The following is an 18,614-nucleotide window of genomic DNA, read 5'->3' as shown; positions in this document are numbered from 1 at the left end:
TGAAAAAAATGCAGATCCTTGTTCATGTCTTTGACTCTCGGAGTTTGATCTAACTTTAGACCTAACAATGTTACGTCTTAGAGTTTTTTTTAGTCAAAAGTAGTGATACCATTACCACATCTATTTGGTACAGATTCCTGACCAGAGTACGATTAGGCCTACAAGAAAAACAGAAACTTTTAAAACTAAAGCAAGCTGGTCTATCAAAGATAGCCAGATTTAGAGAAAATAACATTAAATAAAGAGACTTTTACCAGTAGTGCTATACCCATTGACGGCTAGGCATTCGCATGGAACACTCAGTAAATCTATGTATGTGCATGATGTGACATCTGAGCATGCTGAGCCACGTACACATGGACCAAAACTTGCAAAAGCTTCAGTCTCTGTTTTATTGGTTCCGCTATGAAATTCTGTTGGTTCCACTTACCAAATACAGAGACCGAAGTTCTAACTCGATCTGTACAGGGACTCGATGGCCATATGTTTATGTATCAAGTTCGGATAAACCAGGAAGTAGGAATTGTGCAGCAGCCGAAGTCACTATTTTTTCCCCTTTAAAGTTTTTTTTTCGTCCCCGTTTTGGTGCATTTCAGGCCAAACAGAATAACTATCTTTATTTTGGCCCTGTTCTTTTTATATATTTTTATGAAATAAAGACTAAAATCTATGAGCCCCGTTGGGGGATTTTGCATTGTTACATGTAACCCCCTAATAAAAAATGGTGGCTGCATGATGGCGAGCCGTCTGTGTACGAGGAGAAATAAAAAAGCTCCTCGAAATAGCTGGCTACCAGCTGTCTACGTAACACATAGCTTTGGTTATCGATTAGATCCAAGTTAATCGCTATAAATGAAGTTGCCTATCCAAGATTTTTGTTGCATGCGCATTTTGTTCAGTAGACTGAGGAGAAAGTGAAACCAATCAGTATTCTTTCAAATTTTGCAGGGGTAATCTTTAACTCTTTAACAGGGTTCAGATGAATTTGATGCCTGCACCAAAGACGAATAACTCAAAAGGCGAGCGATGCTCGTCATGCTAAAGTGAAGTGCGCTTTCGCCCCACCCAGTTTTCCACGAACTCACTAGGATCAGAGTGGCTGCAAGCCAGCGGCTGCAAAGGACACTGGTTGGTTTTTCTTTCGTTGAGACCAATGCAACCAGGGCCTCGAAAGATTTAGAAAAAGATTTTGTGACACAATGACATTGAAAAATAGAAGTCAAAAGGGGCCTCAAAGCTTTCGAGCAGAATCTTCGTCGGAGGCAAAATGACAAACATATATGTATATATATATTTGTCATTTTGCCTCCGAAGATTCTGCTAGGATCGAAAGCTTAGGCCCCTTTTGACTCTCTGATTTACTCCATTGGCTCTCTTTTTTTTTAGATAAGCAGTTTTCAGCAGCTTCTTTTTGCCAAAAATAGAAGTTCTCAACTTTCCTTATTGTGGGTTTTATAGAGCAAGGGGACCATTTCATAAAACTTGATTTGATAACAAGTTTGCTTTAACAGTTAAAAGCTACCAAATTCCTTCAATCTGATTGGCTGGTAGTATTGTTATAGAAAATTGAGCATTTGTTTTATAGTCTTTGTGAAATGGGCTTCAGTTCCGTTTTACTGGACACCTTGAATATTGCCCAACGTACACAACAATGCTCAATTGAACACTGATGTGCCATGATAACAGTCATAGACTATGGCGCTGGGTCCCATTTTCTTAATTATTTCACCTGTCGATTTTCTGCGACCATCACCCTCCACACATGCTAGTCCTTTGCCCCTTTTCTATAATTTTTTTCTAGAAAGGCGAGCACTTCATTTCCATCAACACTTTGTTGTTTCCCCCTTGTATTTTTTTTGTCTTTGTACACTGTATATTCTATTTTGTATTTTTTTTTTTGGGGGGGGGGTGTTTCCTCTTTACTGGGCTCTGAACCACTAAAGAACTTTAAAGTTAGTTCATACTCAAAAACTGGTTTTGTATGTTATTTTAAGTACTGTATTTTCATTTTCATTTTTTACTTTGTATTTTCGTTCTTTCTTGTCAGTACTATATGTATTTACCTGTATACAGGGTGTACAGATGTTATTTTGATCAAGTGAAATAAAATGAATTGACTAGAAAGACCAGTTTCTATCTTGCTGGTGTTGTGTAAGAGACTACATGTAGCTCCATTGGTCACCGGTCACCTTTATAATCTAAAGGAGACACATTTAAAATGTAAAAATGTGAAGTAAAATCTCTTCAAAACATCCAGCTTTCTGTTTAGAATTGGAGAAATTTTAATGATGCTTTACTCTAAATTATAGAAAAGGGTTTGCTTGAAAGCCTTGAAGAGGTTGATTATAAACGTGTTTTACTCCTTGTGTTGTCAAAGCAAAGTTATGACGGATCAATCTGCCTCAAAGTTGAACTACATTCCAGCAAAAGTACATAAGTGACAGATATACATGTAGTTGGCTCATCATCATAATCTATCATAGAATACTGTATGTAGTTCCAGAGCCACTTATTGTTCGTTCTTATGTGTGGCACAGTGGTAATGTGTTATAATTTGAGTACCCCCCCGCCCCGAATGGAATTACCTGGGGATACATGTATGTATCCCTGTACTCTGCAGGCCTAACTGTTGAAAAAGGAATTGGATAGGTAAAGTTGCACGGACAAGTGATTCCCAGCATCAGGCACAAATGATGGGGGGGGGGGGGTAATAAAGATTTGGGTTTTGGCTGTGGATGCACTATTGATAGGCACCAAAGGCCCTTTGGATATTTTTTATTTTTGTGGGGGTCGGGCAAAAGAGGCACATTGCCCCACCCCCTTTGAGGTTCCATCTCTACTTTTTTATTTTAAAGTTCTTTGATTAGAAGGTGCAGTGGTAGTGACCTGTGACCTTTTTTTGCTCCTTAATCCCCCCCCCCCTTCTCAATTTGTCAATTCTGCATCTGCCTTTGCTTTTGAATTTTAAGGACTTCATAAAGCCATTCATTGTGCATGTACTTCATAATGCCGTTCAAGGCCTCCATTTTAAAATGACAAGTCCACCTAAACAAAAAGACTTTCATAAAAGGGCAAGTCCAAGAATTCGCGCGCGTTACGTATGGGACATTTCAGAGGCTTCAATGACCTGAAAAATAATGTTAATTGACTTTGATTACATTGAATACCCTCATGATGGTAGACATCTAGGAGAAGAATAATCATGGAAAAAATGGTGGCATATGACCTCGACCTTGACCTTTTAGAGAGAAAAGATGGGCCGTTACGTATGGGACGCAGAAGAAAGACAATTTTTAAAACAATTTTTTCAAGTTGAGAATTCTCTGAAAATATTTCATTTGACAACTTGTAACTTAGTGTGATAGAAGTCACAATACTCTAGTATATCTAAGGCAAGTTTCATGTCATAAGCCAAATCCCTCTAATTACAGACTCTAATTAAACAAATTAATGACATGTTACGTATGGGACAGTTACGTATGGGACATATTGTCCCCATAGAGAACGTACACAATTTTCCCCATAATTCAACAAATTGAAATAATTTAAAATATGGAAATAACAAAAGAGTTTCTATCTTTTAAAATGTTCTATTGAGACATATTTGATATGACTGAAAAGGAAATTAGCCATTTCAACATTTTTTTCCTTGTTTTTCATGGTTTCATGAATTTCTTATGTATTTCTATTGTTTTTTATTTTATTCATATTTTTCCATTTTCACATTTTTTTCACTTCAATTGTTTTCATTAATCAGTATTCATAACAAATCAGTCTTTAAAAACTAAAGAAAAGGTAAATAATCACTTTTTAGAGCACTCTTGAATTTGTTTTTCTCCATTCACTTTGTACACAAATCTCCCCATTGACATTGTGTGTAAATGTCCCATACGTAACATGTTGTCCCATACGTAACAATTTTTTAATTAACTTTTAATTAAAAAGTAAACTCTATTTTTGAAACTTTTTGGGGTATAACATTTTCATACTTTATAAATTAGAACTTCCCAGAGATGCAACAATGCAAGTATTGTATTATGAGAAATAACTTAAAAAAACATCCTCAAAATGTTACGTATGGGACATTCCATCCTTGGACAAGACCTAATTTGCATAATTAATTAGATGACAACACATTTTTTCCCCAAAAAGTAATAAGATGTTAGGGGGTCCATGTCCCACCTATGACTAAATCTCACAAGTTTTGTTTTTATTTTCTATGAGTTTTTATAATTGTCCCATACGTAACGCCCATTTTACCAATTATGCAAATTAGGTGCCCCAAATTAGCATAAATATGCATATTATCAGATTTTTCTTAATTAAATTTTAAAATTTAACATTTGGGCTTTCTTACCCCACCAAAGATAACTTCTTAAATTAAAGATGAAATTTTGCCTTCTAGGGTGACCTTTTCTTGGACTTGCCCAAAAAGAGAAAAATCCAAAAAGCATAACACTGAAAATTTCATCAAAATCGGATGTAAAATAAGAAAGTTATGACACGACCGGTGATCCTTTCTTAGATGCTATCTCAATGAAATTGCTTGTAATACCAAAAGAAAGGATCACAGGTTGTTAAAGTTATTCGTAAGCTACTCACCTACCTAGGGCTAGAAAGAGACTTGAATGTTTTTTTTCTTTGTACATGTAGATGATGATAATCATTTTTACTGTAAAAACACATTTTCTTTTCAAAAAATATTCTGACTGAAATTTGCGAATTTGCCTATGCCAGGAAATATATTGGTTAAATCCCAGTTGGGCTTATTCTCTGTGATGGCAGTCTGCATTCAAGGAGGGATGGGTGTACCCTTCTAGTTTGTATGTAGACCTGTGTCCAATTAAAACCGTCTATGGCATCGTGGCAATCAACAGAAATACATACACTGTACATGTATTTATTCTAGACAGTTGATTCTATTCTTTGTGATTTTGTTGGATTAAGCTTCCAAACTTTTTATGCAAAAATTTATTCAATAAAAAACATGTCACCAGGTATTTGTATTAATCTTTTTGTTCTAAATTGGGCTTTGTGGAGTGTTTCTTTCTTTAAATTTGATGAACTTCATTATTTATGCAAATTTATTCAAGTCAAGATCAACAAAAATGCAAAATATGGATTCCTCTTGAGTCTATTTCTCATATTACTAAATTGTTGTTATAATTTTCATAGACAGACTGGTTCAGAAAACTACTACAGCCTCATCTCAGCCTTTCATGACCCCCCCCCCCTTGGAGTTGCCTTGAACGGGTGTATTAATCTAATTCCACTCCCTCAACCCACCCTTTTGAGAACCCCCGCCCCTCCCCTCCCCCAGTTGTCTTGAAAGGATGTGGCTACCCCCACTCCACTCCTTTGCAAATTATGCAGACCATGGTCTCAAGCCTGTGCCCCTAACATTGACAAAAATGTCGAATTGGGTGAATGGTGGAGTGGACTTACTACAAGGTCCATGTTTGAACACTAAAAATGTCCTGTCTCTCTCATGTGACACATATGTACAGTGTTTGTGTATTGATAATTCCTTTTTGTTTCACTAGTTTTCCAAGGCCTAGGGATTCCCCATCCTGCATTGTAGCCTGTATGGTTTCAGTAATGTGGGTGGCGTGCTATTTTTGTCTCAGTTGCGAGGCGATCTCTAGGCACTGCACTACCATAATGATGGCTGAGAATAAAGGTTTACCGGAGTGCATTGTAAAATGTGTGGCTATCTATTCTGAAGTCTAGTTTAACTTTGTAGACCATGGCCAACTCTGTGTACTGTATGTAGATTATGGGAAGCCAAATATTGCGAAGATTTTTTGTTTACATTGTATTTTTCTTTAACAGTCTTCTGTTTTGGCGTTATAATAGTCTTAATTTATAAATTGGCCCTTTGTGTTGTTCTCTCCTTTACAGTTTGTTTGTCTCAACTTACATTGTGCAATTTTTATACCCATGGACTTTTGTTATGTTTTTATTTTTGTTGTAGGGCCTCCAAAGACACGAGTTTTACTGATGGAGCTACCCTACTAAAAAAAAGACTTATACATGAATAAACAAATAGATAGATAGATAGATGAATGAATGAATGAATGAATGAATAAATAACGGCTGTTATGAATAGATAGATAGATAGATGGATGAATAAATAAATGAATAGATTAGTAAATTAATAAATGAGTAAATAAATAAATATATAAATAAAAAAAATGAACGAATGAATAAATTAGTAAATGAATAAATAAATGAATGAATATATAAATATGAGTAAATGAATGAATGAATAAATAAATAAATAAATAGATAAATAAATAAATAAATAAATATGTACTTACTATCTTCTTTCCTCATTCTAAAGTTGAAGACAACTGTCTTTTTAATATCATTCCCAGAGAATACTGGGGTAATGAATGATTTGAGTGTTATATAGCTGATAATCGATCCTGTACATTATGTGCATGTAGGCCTACAGTCATGTGCCCGTACTCTGAAGTCGGATTTAACTTAAAGTCAGGCTGAAAGTTGCGGTTTAAGTATGGATAGCCAATACTTACATAAATCACTTTACAGCTTAGAGATTTCATACTTCAGCTCATTTGACTTTCAAATCATTCGTACATGTAATTGTCAAAGAAACTTGTATAAAATAGATGATTTTCTCCACCACCGATGAATCAGCAAAGAGCATACATGTAATAAACAGAAGAAACATAATAATAAAATTTTTGATACTTTTGGCTTCCCATACTTAACCACAACTTTAAACCTGAGTTTAAGTTAAACCTGACTTCAGAATACAGGCCTTAGAGATTGGTGTGATTCATTCTTGGCTATCCATAGTCCAAGGCTCTACACAAACTTTTTTTTGTGGCCCGATTGGTCCACCAAAATTTCCTCCATTTCATATTTTTTGGTGGCCCGCAACGCAAATCAAAACAATAGTAAACATTACAATTTATCAAAACTTTGGGAGCCCAACCGGGCCTCCAAGTGTGGGCCTTTACAGAATATTGGCCTGACTCTCATTTTTGGTTGCCCCGGGCCACCGTGTTGACTGCTTTAAATGTCGAGCCCTGGTTAATACATAAATTTAGACCAGTTTGAATTTTCAGAATATCAGCCTGCATGTGTCTATGTGTGTAATTGAGTTTGTTCAGGTCACTGCATATCAAATATCAATCAGATACATACATGTAGACGTACATGTACATGTATGAGATGGACCTTGAAAGGTCACCATCTGAAAGACTTTACAAGGATTTGAACCTCAAACCTCTGAATCAATTCCTAACTTCCCCTCATACGCTCTTGTAACTGCTCATCAGAAAGTGTGTTTGATTAAATGCAGGGTTTTTTGCCAGGTTTTAATACACATCTGCATTTTGTACAGCATGTAAACAGGAAATAAATAGGCCTACATTATATAAATTTTATGTACAACTCCAGGCTACAATGTGCTCCATTGTACTTGTACAAATATGATGATTTTGTCTGCTGTAGTGGTGATGGAGATTTTACAGGACTTATGAGGGATATGGATAGCATGTACTGTATAAAGATGTCAACATTGTGACTGGATATTGCGCAACATCCCTAGCAATGTACATGCAGGCCTCAACATCAACATAGTTTATGTTGCATCATGTTACTCTATTGTTCTTCTTTCACGTTGATCATTTGGAGAACTTAAAGGTCAAGTCCACCTCAGAAAAAGTTGATTTGAATCAATAGAGAAAAATCAGACAAGCACAATGCTGAAAATTTCATCAGAATCGTATGTAAAATAAGAAAGTTATGACATTTCAAAGTTTCACTTATTTTTAACAAAATAGTTTAATATGAACGAGCCAGTTACATCCAAATGAGAGAGTCGATGATGTCACTCACTATTTCTTTTGTTTTTTATTGTTTGAATTATACCATATTTCAATTTTACGAATTTGACGATGAGGACCTCCTTGCCTGAAGCACCAAATGTTAAAATAATGGAATTCCACGTGTTCAGAGAGGAATGAAACTTCATTTCACATGACAATGATGAGAAAATAAAAAAAATCATATTTCATATGATAAAATACAAAAGAAATAGTGAGTGAGTGATGTCATCAGTTCCTCATTTGCATACCGACCGAGATGTGCATATATTGTTTTGTGAAAGGAAGTAAAACTTTATAAAATGTCATAACTTTCTCATTTTACTTCTGATTTTGATGAAATTTTCAGTGTTATGCTTGTTTAATTTTTCTCTTTTTATTCAAATCAAGTTTTTGTTGGGGTGAACTTGTCCTTTAATACTTAAAAAAAAAGGGGGAGGATTTTTTATTTTTAGGCTGCTGGGGGTTATTTTTTCACTTGGGGCAATTCCTAAAGGGGGGTTCATTTTTTAAACATCTCTTTTGTTTGCATTTAACATTAACAAGCAGTGTAATGTACATGCAATCATTTTACCCACTGTATGTAGAATATTGATTCTCTAAATGTTGTGGAGTGTTCTTGTGGCAGGTCTTGGGACGACTCTAGAATTGTACAGTGTACTTTTTAAAATTGATAAATAGGCATTTGAAAGGCAAAACATTTTAAAAACACTCAAGAGCTACATAGATGTAAACTTATCGACCACACTGGCAAAATATGAAATGCTACATTTTGCCCTATGGGAATATCAGGGGCACTTTTTATCATCTTAATAGCATAGACTCCCCCCCCCCCATCTCAAATCCATATTTTAAAAGTGATTTGCTAACATTGATCTGACTTATTAAAATCTGAGCTAGAAGGTCACACTTGTCACCTGAGTCTGTGATATGTTACAAAAATTAAGCCCAGAAAAAATTGCGTTGGAAAATCATTATTTCGTGCTTCAAAAAGTGAAATATAAAGTGACTGGAAACACCATCTTAATTTCATCCCATATTTGTGTTCTAATTAAGCATCTTCAAGACGCCTAATTACAAAATTGGGGTTTCTCTTGTTGTATTTCTAGCTTTTCATTCTCAATAATGGTTGTTTTCAGGGTTTTTTAATTCTAACTTGTAATACATGTACATGTACATGAGCTTGTATACATGTTTCATCTTGGTTTGAGAATTTTTAAAAATGGCTGCTCACAAAGTTGAATAATAACTTTTAAATACATTATAGATTTTAATTAAAAAAAAACATCTTCAGCAGCTAGTTGAAGCCTCAAGCCTTCATTCTATAATACTACACGTACGTTTGAATGTCTATACAGTGTATACTATTGTGCACATGTAGGCCTCCTACCTTTTTATTGTTGGCATGAATCATGGCATGGAAGATTCTATAATTTGATTTATGTGGGGGCCTACTGATAAAAAAATGGGTCTGTTTCGAAAAAGAAAGTTTGTACCATATAATATACCTAGTTTATTGTTCTGTGCATGGACTATATGTCTACATTTTTTGTTTTTAGTAGAGCTATTGATGATGTGTACCCCCAAACACAAACACCCCCTCTCTCTATATATAAAATAAGTCGAAATTACATGCATGTAGGACTAAACAACTTTCTATTCTTCTATCTATCTTTTTAATTTGTAATATATTTTAAAATCTCTGTAATAAACTTTACAGATTTGCAGAAAAAAAAGAAAGAATGTATTCAAACACATTTGAACAATTAGGCCTTAAAGTTTAATAAAAAAAAATCAGTTTAACTAAATCTTTGACGATGAAACATTTAATTGGCAGGTGTTAAAATGGGATTGAATGAACTTTGTTATTGATTGGCCTTTTGCTCCCTTAATAGGTTATTAATAAGTACCTGTAATGTTCATGTAACTCGTGATTAGACATAGGTGTCAGACAATACATTACAGACTGGAAATTTCTGATATTATTTTGAGAATGGAAAAATTCTGAAATTCCAACAAATATTGTGATTTAACAGTGTACACAATTAAAAAATGAAGGAAAAATTAATACCCAATATGAGGAAGGCATGAATAAATGAACAATACTCTCCTACTGTAGTCTGCTTTATATGACTCTGAAGTTCCAAATGTTAGTCACAATCTATGAAGCTACATGTATGTTATTTTACTTTTATGGAAATTCAATTCTATAATTTAAAAAGTTAAACTGGATTTTAAAATGTGGATGAATATCATAAATCATATATGTTCTCATTATTATATAAAATTAACTTCATCACAAGTCAGTGGAACTCAGAAGCGATACTATATTGTTAGTTTGCAAAGCTATGTCGATTGCCATGATAAGTTTATTTTTAGACTCACACTCCATACATTTGAAGTGCTATTGATAAATAGAGTAAAAAGGAAGTGTACAATTTATAGTATCTGTTTCCATGCTGCCTTTTCTATTACTCTAGGCCTACATCACATGAATATATTTTCCTCTTGAGATAGCAGGCTTGTTATTAGGGTTATAAATAGCTTTAATCGGGACGTGTGCCAAGACTTCTTCTTTTCCATTCATATTTTTTTCCCTGTTTTATACTTAGTATCCCTTAATATGATTTGGGAGAAATATGTTTTTAGAATCATTAATTTTTTGTTTGCCTTTTGTTTTGATATAAGACACCCTTCTTTGAGGGCATCTTATCCTTCTCTTTCTTCTCCTTTCTTTTTCTCCTTTTCTTCTTCTTATTCTCTTTCTTCTCTTTCCTTCTTCTTCTCTTTCTTCTCTTTCCTTCTTCTTCTCCTATTCTCTTTTCTCCTCTTTCTTCTTTACCTTCTCTTTCTTCTTTCTCTTTTTCTCCTCTTTCTTCTTCTTCTCTTCCCTCTTCTTCTCTTTCTTCACTTTCCCTTTTCTCTTCTCTTTCTTCTCCTCTTTCTTCTCCATCTCTTTCTTTTCCTTCTCTTTCCTCTTCTTCTCTTCCTTCTTCTCAAGACTTCCTTCTCCATTAACTTGCTCTCTCCATCTACTTCTCTCACCCTCCATCTTGCACACAAACCTGAAAAAGCCTGAAAGCTTTGTGGTAACAACACGAGTGGCAAAGCAGCATTTTAAAAAATGAAGACAATAAGTGTACATACCTCAACTTTGTAAACAAAATAAAATGAGAGAAACAAACAGAACTTTGGAAAATGTGTACTATAAAGGAAGAATAGAAAAGTGAAGCAGAAGAGAACATGGGAGGGGGGTGAAGGAAAACATGAAGGGCTACATGTAGATTAGAAGCAGAAGATAAACATGTAAAAAGTTTCAAATTAGTGATAAAGAGGGGGGGGGGGGTTGAAGACTTCTTGTAAAAAGAGAGGGTTTCAAAATTATTTAGGCAATTAATGATGAAGAAAGAGAAGGAGGGGTGCAGAAGACAAAAAGAGAACATGTAGAAGAAGAATATGAAGGAGGAGAAAGCGAAGGAGGGGGAGGGGCAGAAGAAAGAGGAGGATAAAGAGAAGAGGGGTCAGAAGACAAAAAAGAATAGGAGGAAGAAGATGGAGGAGGAAGAGAAGAAGGAGGAGAAAGTAGGAGAAGAAGGAAAAGAAGAAGTAAGAGAAAGAAGGAAGAGAAGGGAGGAGAGGAGAGAAGAAGATGAAGAAGGAAAAGGAGGAGAAAAAGAAGAAAGAGGAAGAAGAATAAATATGAGAGGACGGAAGGGGGGGATGAAGAGAAGGATATAAGATGATAAAGGGAGGAGGGAGAAGAAGAGTCCTGATGGATGAGAAAACAGAATTAGAAGAAGGATGAAATGAGGGGATAGCAAAATTTTAGCAGTTGCTTCTCTTCTCATTTTTTCTTTTCTTTTCTTTTTCCACAAATTGAAGTCAACTCGAGGAGTTTTAAACGCATAATCACCATCTCCAAACTTCCACTTTGCAGACCCCCTATTTTCTTTGTTGTCAACTACATGTACATGTATGACTAAGATTTCTAAGCAGAATGTGGTAGGGGCGGTTGTTTCCTCCCCACCCCCAGTCAAGAGAGTCCATTCCTTGTCTGATGCAGTACAAAGCCTCATCTTCAGTTGTGGTTTCTTAACTTTACATCATTCAATTAACATTCCTGATGTTGGGTTGGCAGTGAAATACATTTTTTTTTAAATAATACCCTCATTTTGGCAGCTGCTTTTATCATGAGTCATTCAGCTTAAGCAACAAAGCCTAATTTTGAACCCAAAATGAAAGTAATTCTCGTTGTGGTTTTTTAGTGTGTACACTTTGTCCCCCATCTCAGAAACCACATCGCGGTTCTGTATAAAGCCTTTTGAGAATTGTGAAATGCCATTCTTAGATTTGTTATATGCCTGTGGATGAGCTGTAAGCATTGAGGTGCCTGTTCACACTGTAGAAAATTGTTCAAATACTACACAGAAGTTTAGAGTAGAGGAGTTGTTTATACCAGACCAAAATGTTATACTGCACTTCTGTATAAATAAGCCCTCCTGATTTGTATTACATGTAGATCACTCAGACAAAGAAAAAGTAACATTAAGGTGCATTGTACGAATATCATAGAACAAAATTATTTCAAAGAAATGAAAAAAAATAAATTAGACCAAAATATTACTTTAGAATGCAAATGTTCTAGTTTTTTATTCTTGTGCATTTTAATAATTGGTTGTACATGTATTTGAATAGATAATAAAGAGACAAGACATCCTAGAATAAAACATTTAAAAAGATCTTTGAGGTATTCGTATAAGGGGCAATGCTGCTTTAATAAAGTCTGCTCTACCCCCCCATCCCCATTCTCCCCCCCCCCATCCCCCTCCCCCATCCTCCTCCCCCCCCCCTCCAATCTCTACATCTTTTTATTACAATTTACCACAGACATTCCATTCTGCACAAAGCATTACACTCAGGCGTACAAAGAAGAACCAGTTTTAGCCAATCATATTCTAGTTTCATTTTACCATCTGATTTCAAACAAAGGAGAGCGATACGTTTTTGAAGAAAAGTATAATATTTTAAGAAATAATACGTAAGCTTTCTTTGTCACAGAATTTTTCCAGCATCAATCTTTCTCCTTTTTCGGTTCATTGTCTGGGTTGTTAATTAAAAGCTTCTTTGATGCTAAAAGATAAGAATTTAATTTCTTTTTCTGTTGTTTTTTTTTGGGGGGGGGGCAGGGTGGGTGCAATCTCATTTACTGAATACTGACTTTCAGTTTCTTCCAAACTGAGTTAAAAATTTCTAATAAATTGAAGTAATGTTTGTCATTTTGTAAGTTTTTACATATACATGTACACACACACACACACCATTTGTGCTTGATGAGACTACATTCTACATGTATGTGTAAAGCCATCTGTGCCTTGGTTGGTTCTTTTAGTATTCCACCAGCCATCGTACTGTTCACATTGCTTCCAGTATTAGTCCAGAATTAGTCCAGAAAAATCAGTGCTATAGGGTAGCTCAGTTCCTGATGGATTCAATAACAGGTGAAGTATTTACTCTTGATATTTTCCAATGAAGGGTATGGGCCTGATAATGATAATAATAATAGGCATTTGTATAGTGCCATCTATCTACATGCTGATATAATCTGTTCCGAGGTGCATTGTATTACCCTGGCTTTTAGCTCGAGCTGCCTTTCAGCGCCCAGCGCTTTCAAGGAATTAATCCTGCCGGGTACCCATTCACCTCACCTGGGTTGAGTGCAGCACAATGTGGGTAAATTTCTTGCTGAAGGAAAACACGCCATGGCTGGGATTCAAACCCATGTCCCTCTGTTTGAAAGATGAGAGTCTTAACCTCTAGACCAGCGCTTCTCAACCTTTTTTTTACTCAAGGACCACTTTGACTCTCACAATTTTTTTGAGGCCCACTTTGACTCTCAAATTTTTTTGAGGTCCACTTTAGGAAAACGTCCATTTTAAAGAAAAAATGTTTCGTAAAATTTGAATACAAAGCTCTGAATCGCATTTGAAACAAACAGTTTGAGAACTATTAACTGCATTTGCAAATGTTCGGTAAAATGGGCGACAATTGCTATAAAACCATTGCTTTGCAACATGTATGATACCTAGGCGTGCTTTAGTTTTGCTTGACCTGCATTGGTTATCGGACATACCATGTTCGGACAGGTCTGTGAAATATACTATAGTTTTTCTATTATTTTTTTGTCTTCCCCTTGAGCTTCTCGTGGCCCACCGTTTGAGAATCACTGTTCGAGACTACGGCTCCCCCACTAATGATATTTGAAAGATATACTGGATATATCAGTTTATAGTTGAATATCACTGTCTATTTGTTCCGTTGAATTTTCCCAAGTTCCTCCACATCTTCCTTGATCTTGGGGCCCGTTTCATAAAATTAACAACTTTACAGTAACCGTTAAAAGCCATTGAAATCAGTCAATCTGAATGGCTGATAGTAAACTAGATTAATAGGTATTGTGCATTTGTAAAACAAGTCTTTATGAGATGGGAGCCTGATTCTATTTTGTCAATAGAAAATATATTGTGAAAAAAGTATAACAAAACTGTGATGATTGTGTATTATTACATGTAGAATTTTAATAGCTGCATCAAATTTTTGGATTTTTCCCTCATGACATCTCAAACAGCCCCTAAAATACCCCCAAAATACATACTTTGGGGTGACCATTCTTTCTAGAGTCACCCCAAGATCTGTCCAATATAAACTACATATACACGGCAGAATAATGATTTCTGCTTTTACTACATAATTACTTGTTACATGTACCTCTAACAAGTGGCCCTTAAAATGAAAAGAAATAGCCCCAAAAATTCTACAATCGCCCCAATGTGAAAAAAGATAGCCCCTAAAAAATAAGTTGTTCCGGAATACCCTGCTACAAAGTGTAAACTTGTGTGATGTGCGTGGGTGAGTAAAGTTTGTACATGTATGTACATGTATCAAATTTATTGTGTTATATTATAATTTTGTCATTTGAAAATGTCATTGATGCTTCAGTTCACAACTTTATATCTATTTGAACATCCATCTGAAAATGCCATTGAATGTAAAATGAGTCTTTTTAATAGGATTGGTGTACAAAACAAAGTACAGTACAGTAGCCACTTTCACACCACCCCAATAAAATATACCTCGAAATGTCTGATTTAGATTGTTTAAACCCCAAGTTTACACTGTAAAAATGCTGTTTAAAATTTTTAAGCCCCTCACATTCTATCAACTGCTGTTTAAACATTTTAAACAACTGTTTAAACATTTTAAATACATGTAGCTATTTAATCATTTTAAACCGCTGTTTAATCATTTTAAACCGCTGTTAAAACTTTTCAAATAAGTTAAAAAGTTTAGACAATTCCAAAAAAAGTTTAAACAACTTGTTGTTTAATAGAGTGACAGGCTTGAAGAACATGCCATTTTGTTTTACTGTGCATGTAATCAATTTCCTCTATTGAAATTTATTTTGATCATGAGTTAGAATACCGCTGCCTAGAATCCTGTGGCAAGGCTTCAGTCTATCCACATTTTATACATGTGGAGCGTTGTGGCCCAGTGGATTAGTCTTCGGACTTTGAAACAGAGGGTCGTGGGTTCGAATCCCAGCCATGGCGTAATTTCCTTCAGCAAGAAATTTATCCACACTGTGCTGCACTCAACCCAGGTGAGATGAATGGGTACCCGGTAGGAAGAAATTCCTTGAATGCTTTGAGCGCCTAGGCAGCCCAGCTAAAGCCGGGGTAATAATAACAGCAGGGCCCGCTGGGGAACAGTTTTCGGAACTAAAGCGGCTTCCCTGGGTAAATATACCTATATTATTATTACATGTATAGCCTATAATGATTGTGTTTGGAACATTTGCTAGAATGCTCCCCATGGAGTGGAGAAGGTGGACACGTATTGTGTGTTTTGCACAGAACACTGTAGGCCTACATTGTATTTGTAGTTTGCCTATCATTTTGAGTTTGGAAACTTGGCTGGAATGCTCCCCAGGGGGTGGAGAAAGTTTGTGCAAGTACATGTATGTGTACGCAAGCTACGTGTAGACTTCATTGACCAGAGTATAATAATGATATTTTTATGATTTGTTGAACAAACAAAAAAGTATGACTTTTTATGTTTGAAGGGTGTGAATAAGAATACCAGTCGTGGTATGATCCAGTCATTTCATGTGCAATGTAGAGTATGAATGTCCATAATAAACCCATTCAATGAAATTGATTGTGGACTGTGAGAGGATAGATGGTCAAGTTGACCTTTACAAATGACCATGATACCGTGATAGATTCATGAATTATATTGCAAGCATTTCTTTTACTGTTGTGTATTTAAAGGGCAAGTTCACCCTGACAAAAAGTTAATTTTGTAAAATAAATAGCAGAAAGAGTATTAAAAATATGGGTTTGAGGAAAATCCAAAGAATATGAAATATTACAATTTTGATTACTCAATGAAATGTCAGTTTCTCAGAAGATTGTTTTATTGTACCTTCAGTATCAATACATGTATTTCACACCCATTCCTAAAATGAAAATTAAAAATAAGCCATCATGAACCATTCAAAAAATAAATTTATGCATTTTATATTACATAACAAATGGGGGAGCTGCTCGTTTATGATGTCAAAAAATCACAAACTGGAAATCAATAAATTTCTTAATCTGTAATGGATTTTTCTCAAGTTTTTATACCAACTTTTGATGATTTTTTCTGCTATTTTTACAACGAACTTTTCATCAGAGGGAACTCCCCCTTAACCCCCTTCTATGCCAATAGAGCCAAAGGAGCATTTCCTTTAATAAACGAATACTATAGCCAGTGATATTCACTAAGAGCTTTTACAATATATAATCTTCATTCTTGAACACCAAGGAGCATTAGTGACAATTTTTAGATTTACTTATAATAGAAAACATCATGGAAAAAATCACATCGGGCTCAGAACCAATTTTACTCCCTGAAATGCTCAAAATAGCCCTGGAAACTACATGTAGAACAAAGGAGCCCTAGAAATCCCATTCATTGCTGTGCTAGAGCTTATCGAGTGTTGCAGATTCAGGTGAAGTTGTGAAGAGTACCCCCCCCCCCGGAAAAAAATAATGAATCAATCAATAATAATAAAAATAAATAAATATAAATTTACTTTTGCCTGAAGAGTATGCACTTTTATTTTCTAGTTACATGTATCAAAGTACAAGTCCACCCCAAAAAAAATTGATTTGAATTTAAGAGAAAAATCCAACAAGTAAAAAATGAAAACTTCTTCAAAATCAGATGTAGTGTACAGTAAAATTACATTTTCAAGTTTTTGCTTAATTTTTACAAAAGATTTATATTGGGATCTATGCAAATGAGGGGGCAGATGATGTCACTCACTACAAACATGACAAATGAAATATTCTCATTGTCCTGTGAAAAAAAGTTTTATTCTTCCTTTTATAAACACATGGAAATAACCATTGTTTTAACATTTCATGCCAGTTCTGTCAAGATGGCCCTCATTGTCAGATCTGTAATAAAGAATTTGAAAGAGAAAGTATTTGTAGACGTTTATTATTTCATTGATTTATTAAATTATATCATTCAGTTTTTCCCATCTTGTCATGAATTTGTCCTTGCTGTGATTATATTTATTTAACCTCCTGCAAACTTCAGCTCTCAATCTAGCTTAAAACTACTTTCATTTCCTTCCTACTTCAAGATGATGAAGAAGAGAATGTGTGGCGTAGCTCACAAATATTTGAAATTCCTTGTGAGAATTACTTTCAAGTTCAGAATATTTTTCTCTGTTTTTTTTTCCTTCTTTTTAAAGGTCAAGTCCATCCCAGGAAAATGCTGACTTGAATAAATACATGTAGATCAAAATCAAACTAACATAGTGCTGAAGATTTCATCAAAATCGGATGTAAAATAAGAAAGTTATGACATTTTAAAGTTTTGCTTATTTTTCACAAAACAGTGATATGCACAACGGAGTGACATGCAAATGAGTCAGTCGATGATGTCCATCACTCACTATTTCTTTTGTTTTTTATTATTTGAATTATATAATATTTCATTTTTTTAAGATTTGACAATAAGGACCAACTTGACTGAACCATAAAGTATTAAACAATGCTAATTCCACATGTTCAGGGAGGAATTAATGATATCACTTGACAATGAGGAGAAAATTAGAATATTTCATATTTCATATAATAAAATACAAAAGAAATAGTGAGTAGATGACGTCATAATCTCCTCATTTGCATATTAGCCAGGATGTGCATATACATGTAACTGTTTTGTGAAATTAAGCGAAACTTAAAAATGTCATAACTTTTTTTTATCCGATTTTGATGAAATTTTCTGTGTTATGCTTGTTGGATTTTTCTCTTTTTATTAAAATCAACTTTTTCTGGGGGTGGACTTGTCCTGTAAAGACAATTTGTTTGTGTGAAATGCTTGGATCCATTCTCTTTTCATAAAGCCTCCCAGGCTCCCACCCTGTTTCTAGTCTGCTATGCAAACCTTTCACTTGAGGTACAGTATTAAAGGATGTGTCCACCCCAACAAAAAGTTAATTTGAATAAAAAGAGCAAAATCCAACAAGCATAACATTGAAAATTTCATCAAAATCGGATGTAAACTAAGAAAGTCATGACATTTTAAAGTTTTGCTTAATTTCACAAAATAGTTTATATGCACATCCTGGTCGGTATGCAAATGAGGAGACTGGTGACGTCATCCACACTATTTCTTTTGTATTTTAATATATGGAAT

At 34.8% G+C, this 18,614-nt stretch overlaps 1 protein-coding gene across 3 annotated transcripts in view; it reads left to right on the top strand.

Moving 5' to 3' along the window:
* The window catches only part of LOC121416922 (transcriptional activator protein Pur-beta-like), a 59,459-nt gene that overhangs the window by 643 nt on the left and 40,202 nt on the right, over positions 1-18,614 (top strand). The window contains exon 1 of one of the 3 annotated variants that reach the window (XM_041610454.1): positions 13,327-13,357. The exons of the other annotated variants lie outside the window; for them this stretch is intronic. Within the exon in view, the coding sequence (XP_041466388.1) occupies positions 13,342-13,357 (16 nt within the window). The 5' untranslated portion in view covers positions 13,327-13,341. Of the gene's footprint in view, positions 1-13,326; positions 13,358-18,614 lie in introns of those variants that run through there. 3 annotated transcript variants of the gene reach the window in all.

This window comes from Lytechinus variegatus, chromosome 6 (genome assembly GCF_018143015.1).
Source record: "Lytechinus variegatus isolate NC3 chromosome 6, Lvar_3.0, whole genome shotgun sequence".
Lineage (NCBI taxonomy): Eukaryota > Metazoa > Echinodermata > Echinoidea > Temnopleuroida > Toxopneustidae > Lytechinus > Lytechinus variegatus.
The sequence above is the reverse complement of the archived record's forward strand: the minus strand, read 5'-3'. Positions and strand labels throughout refer to the sequence as shown.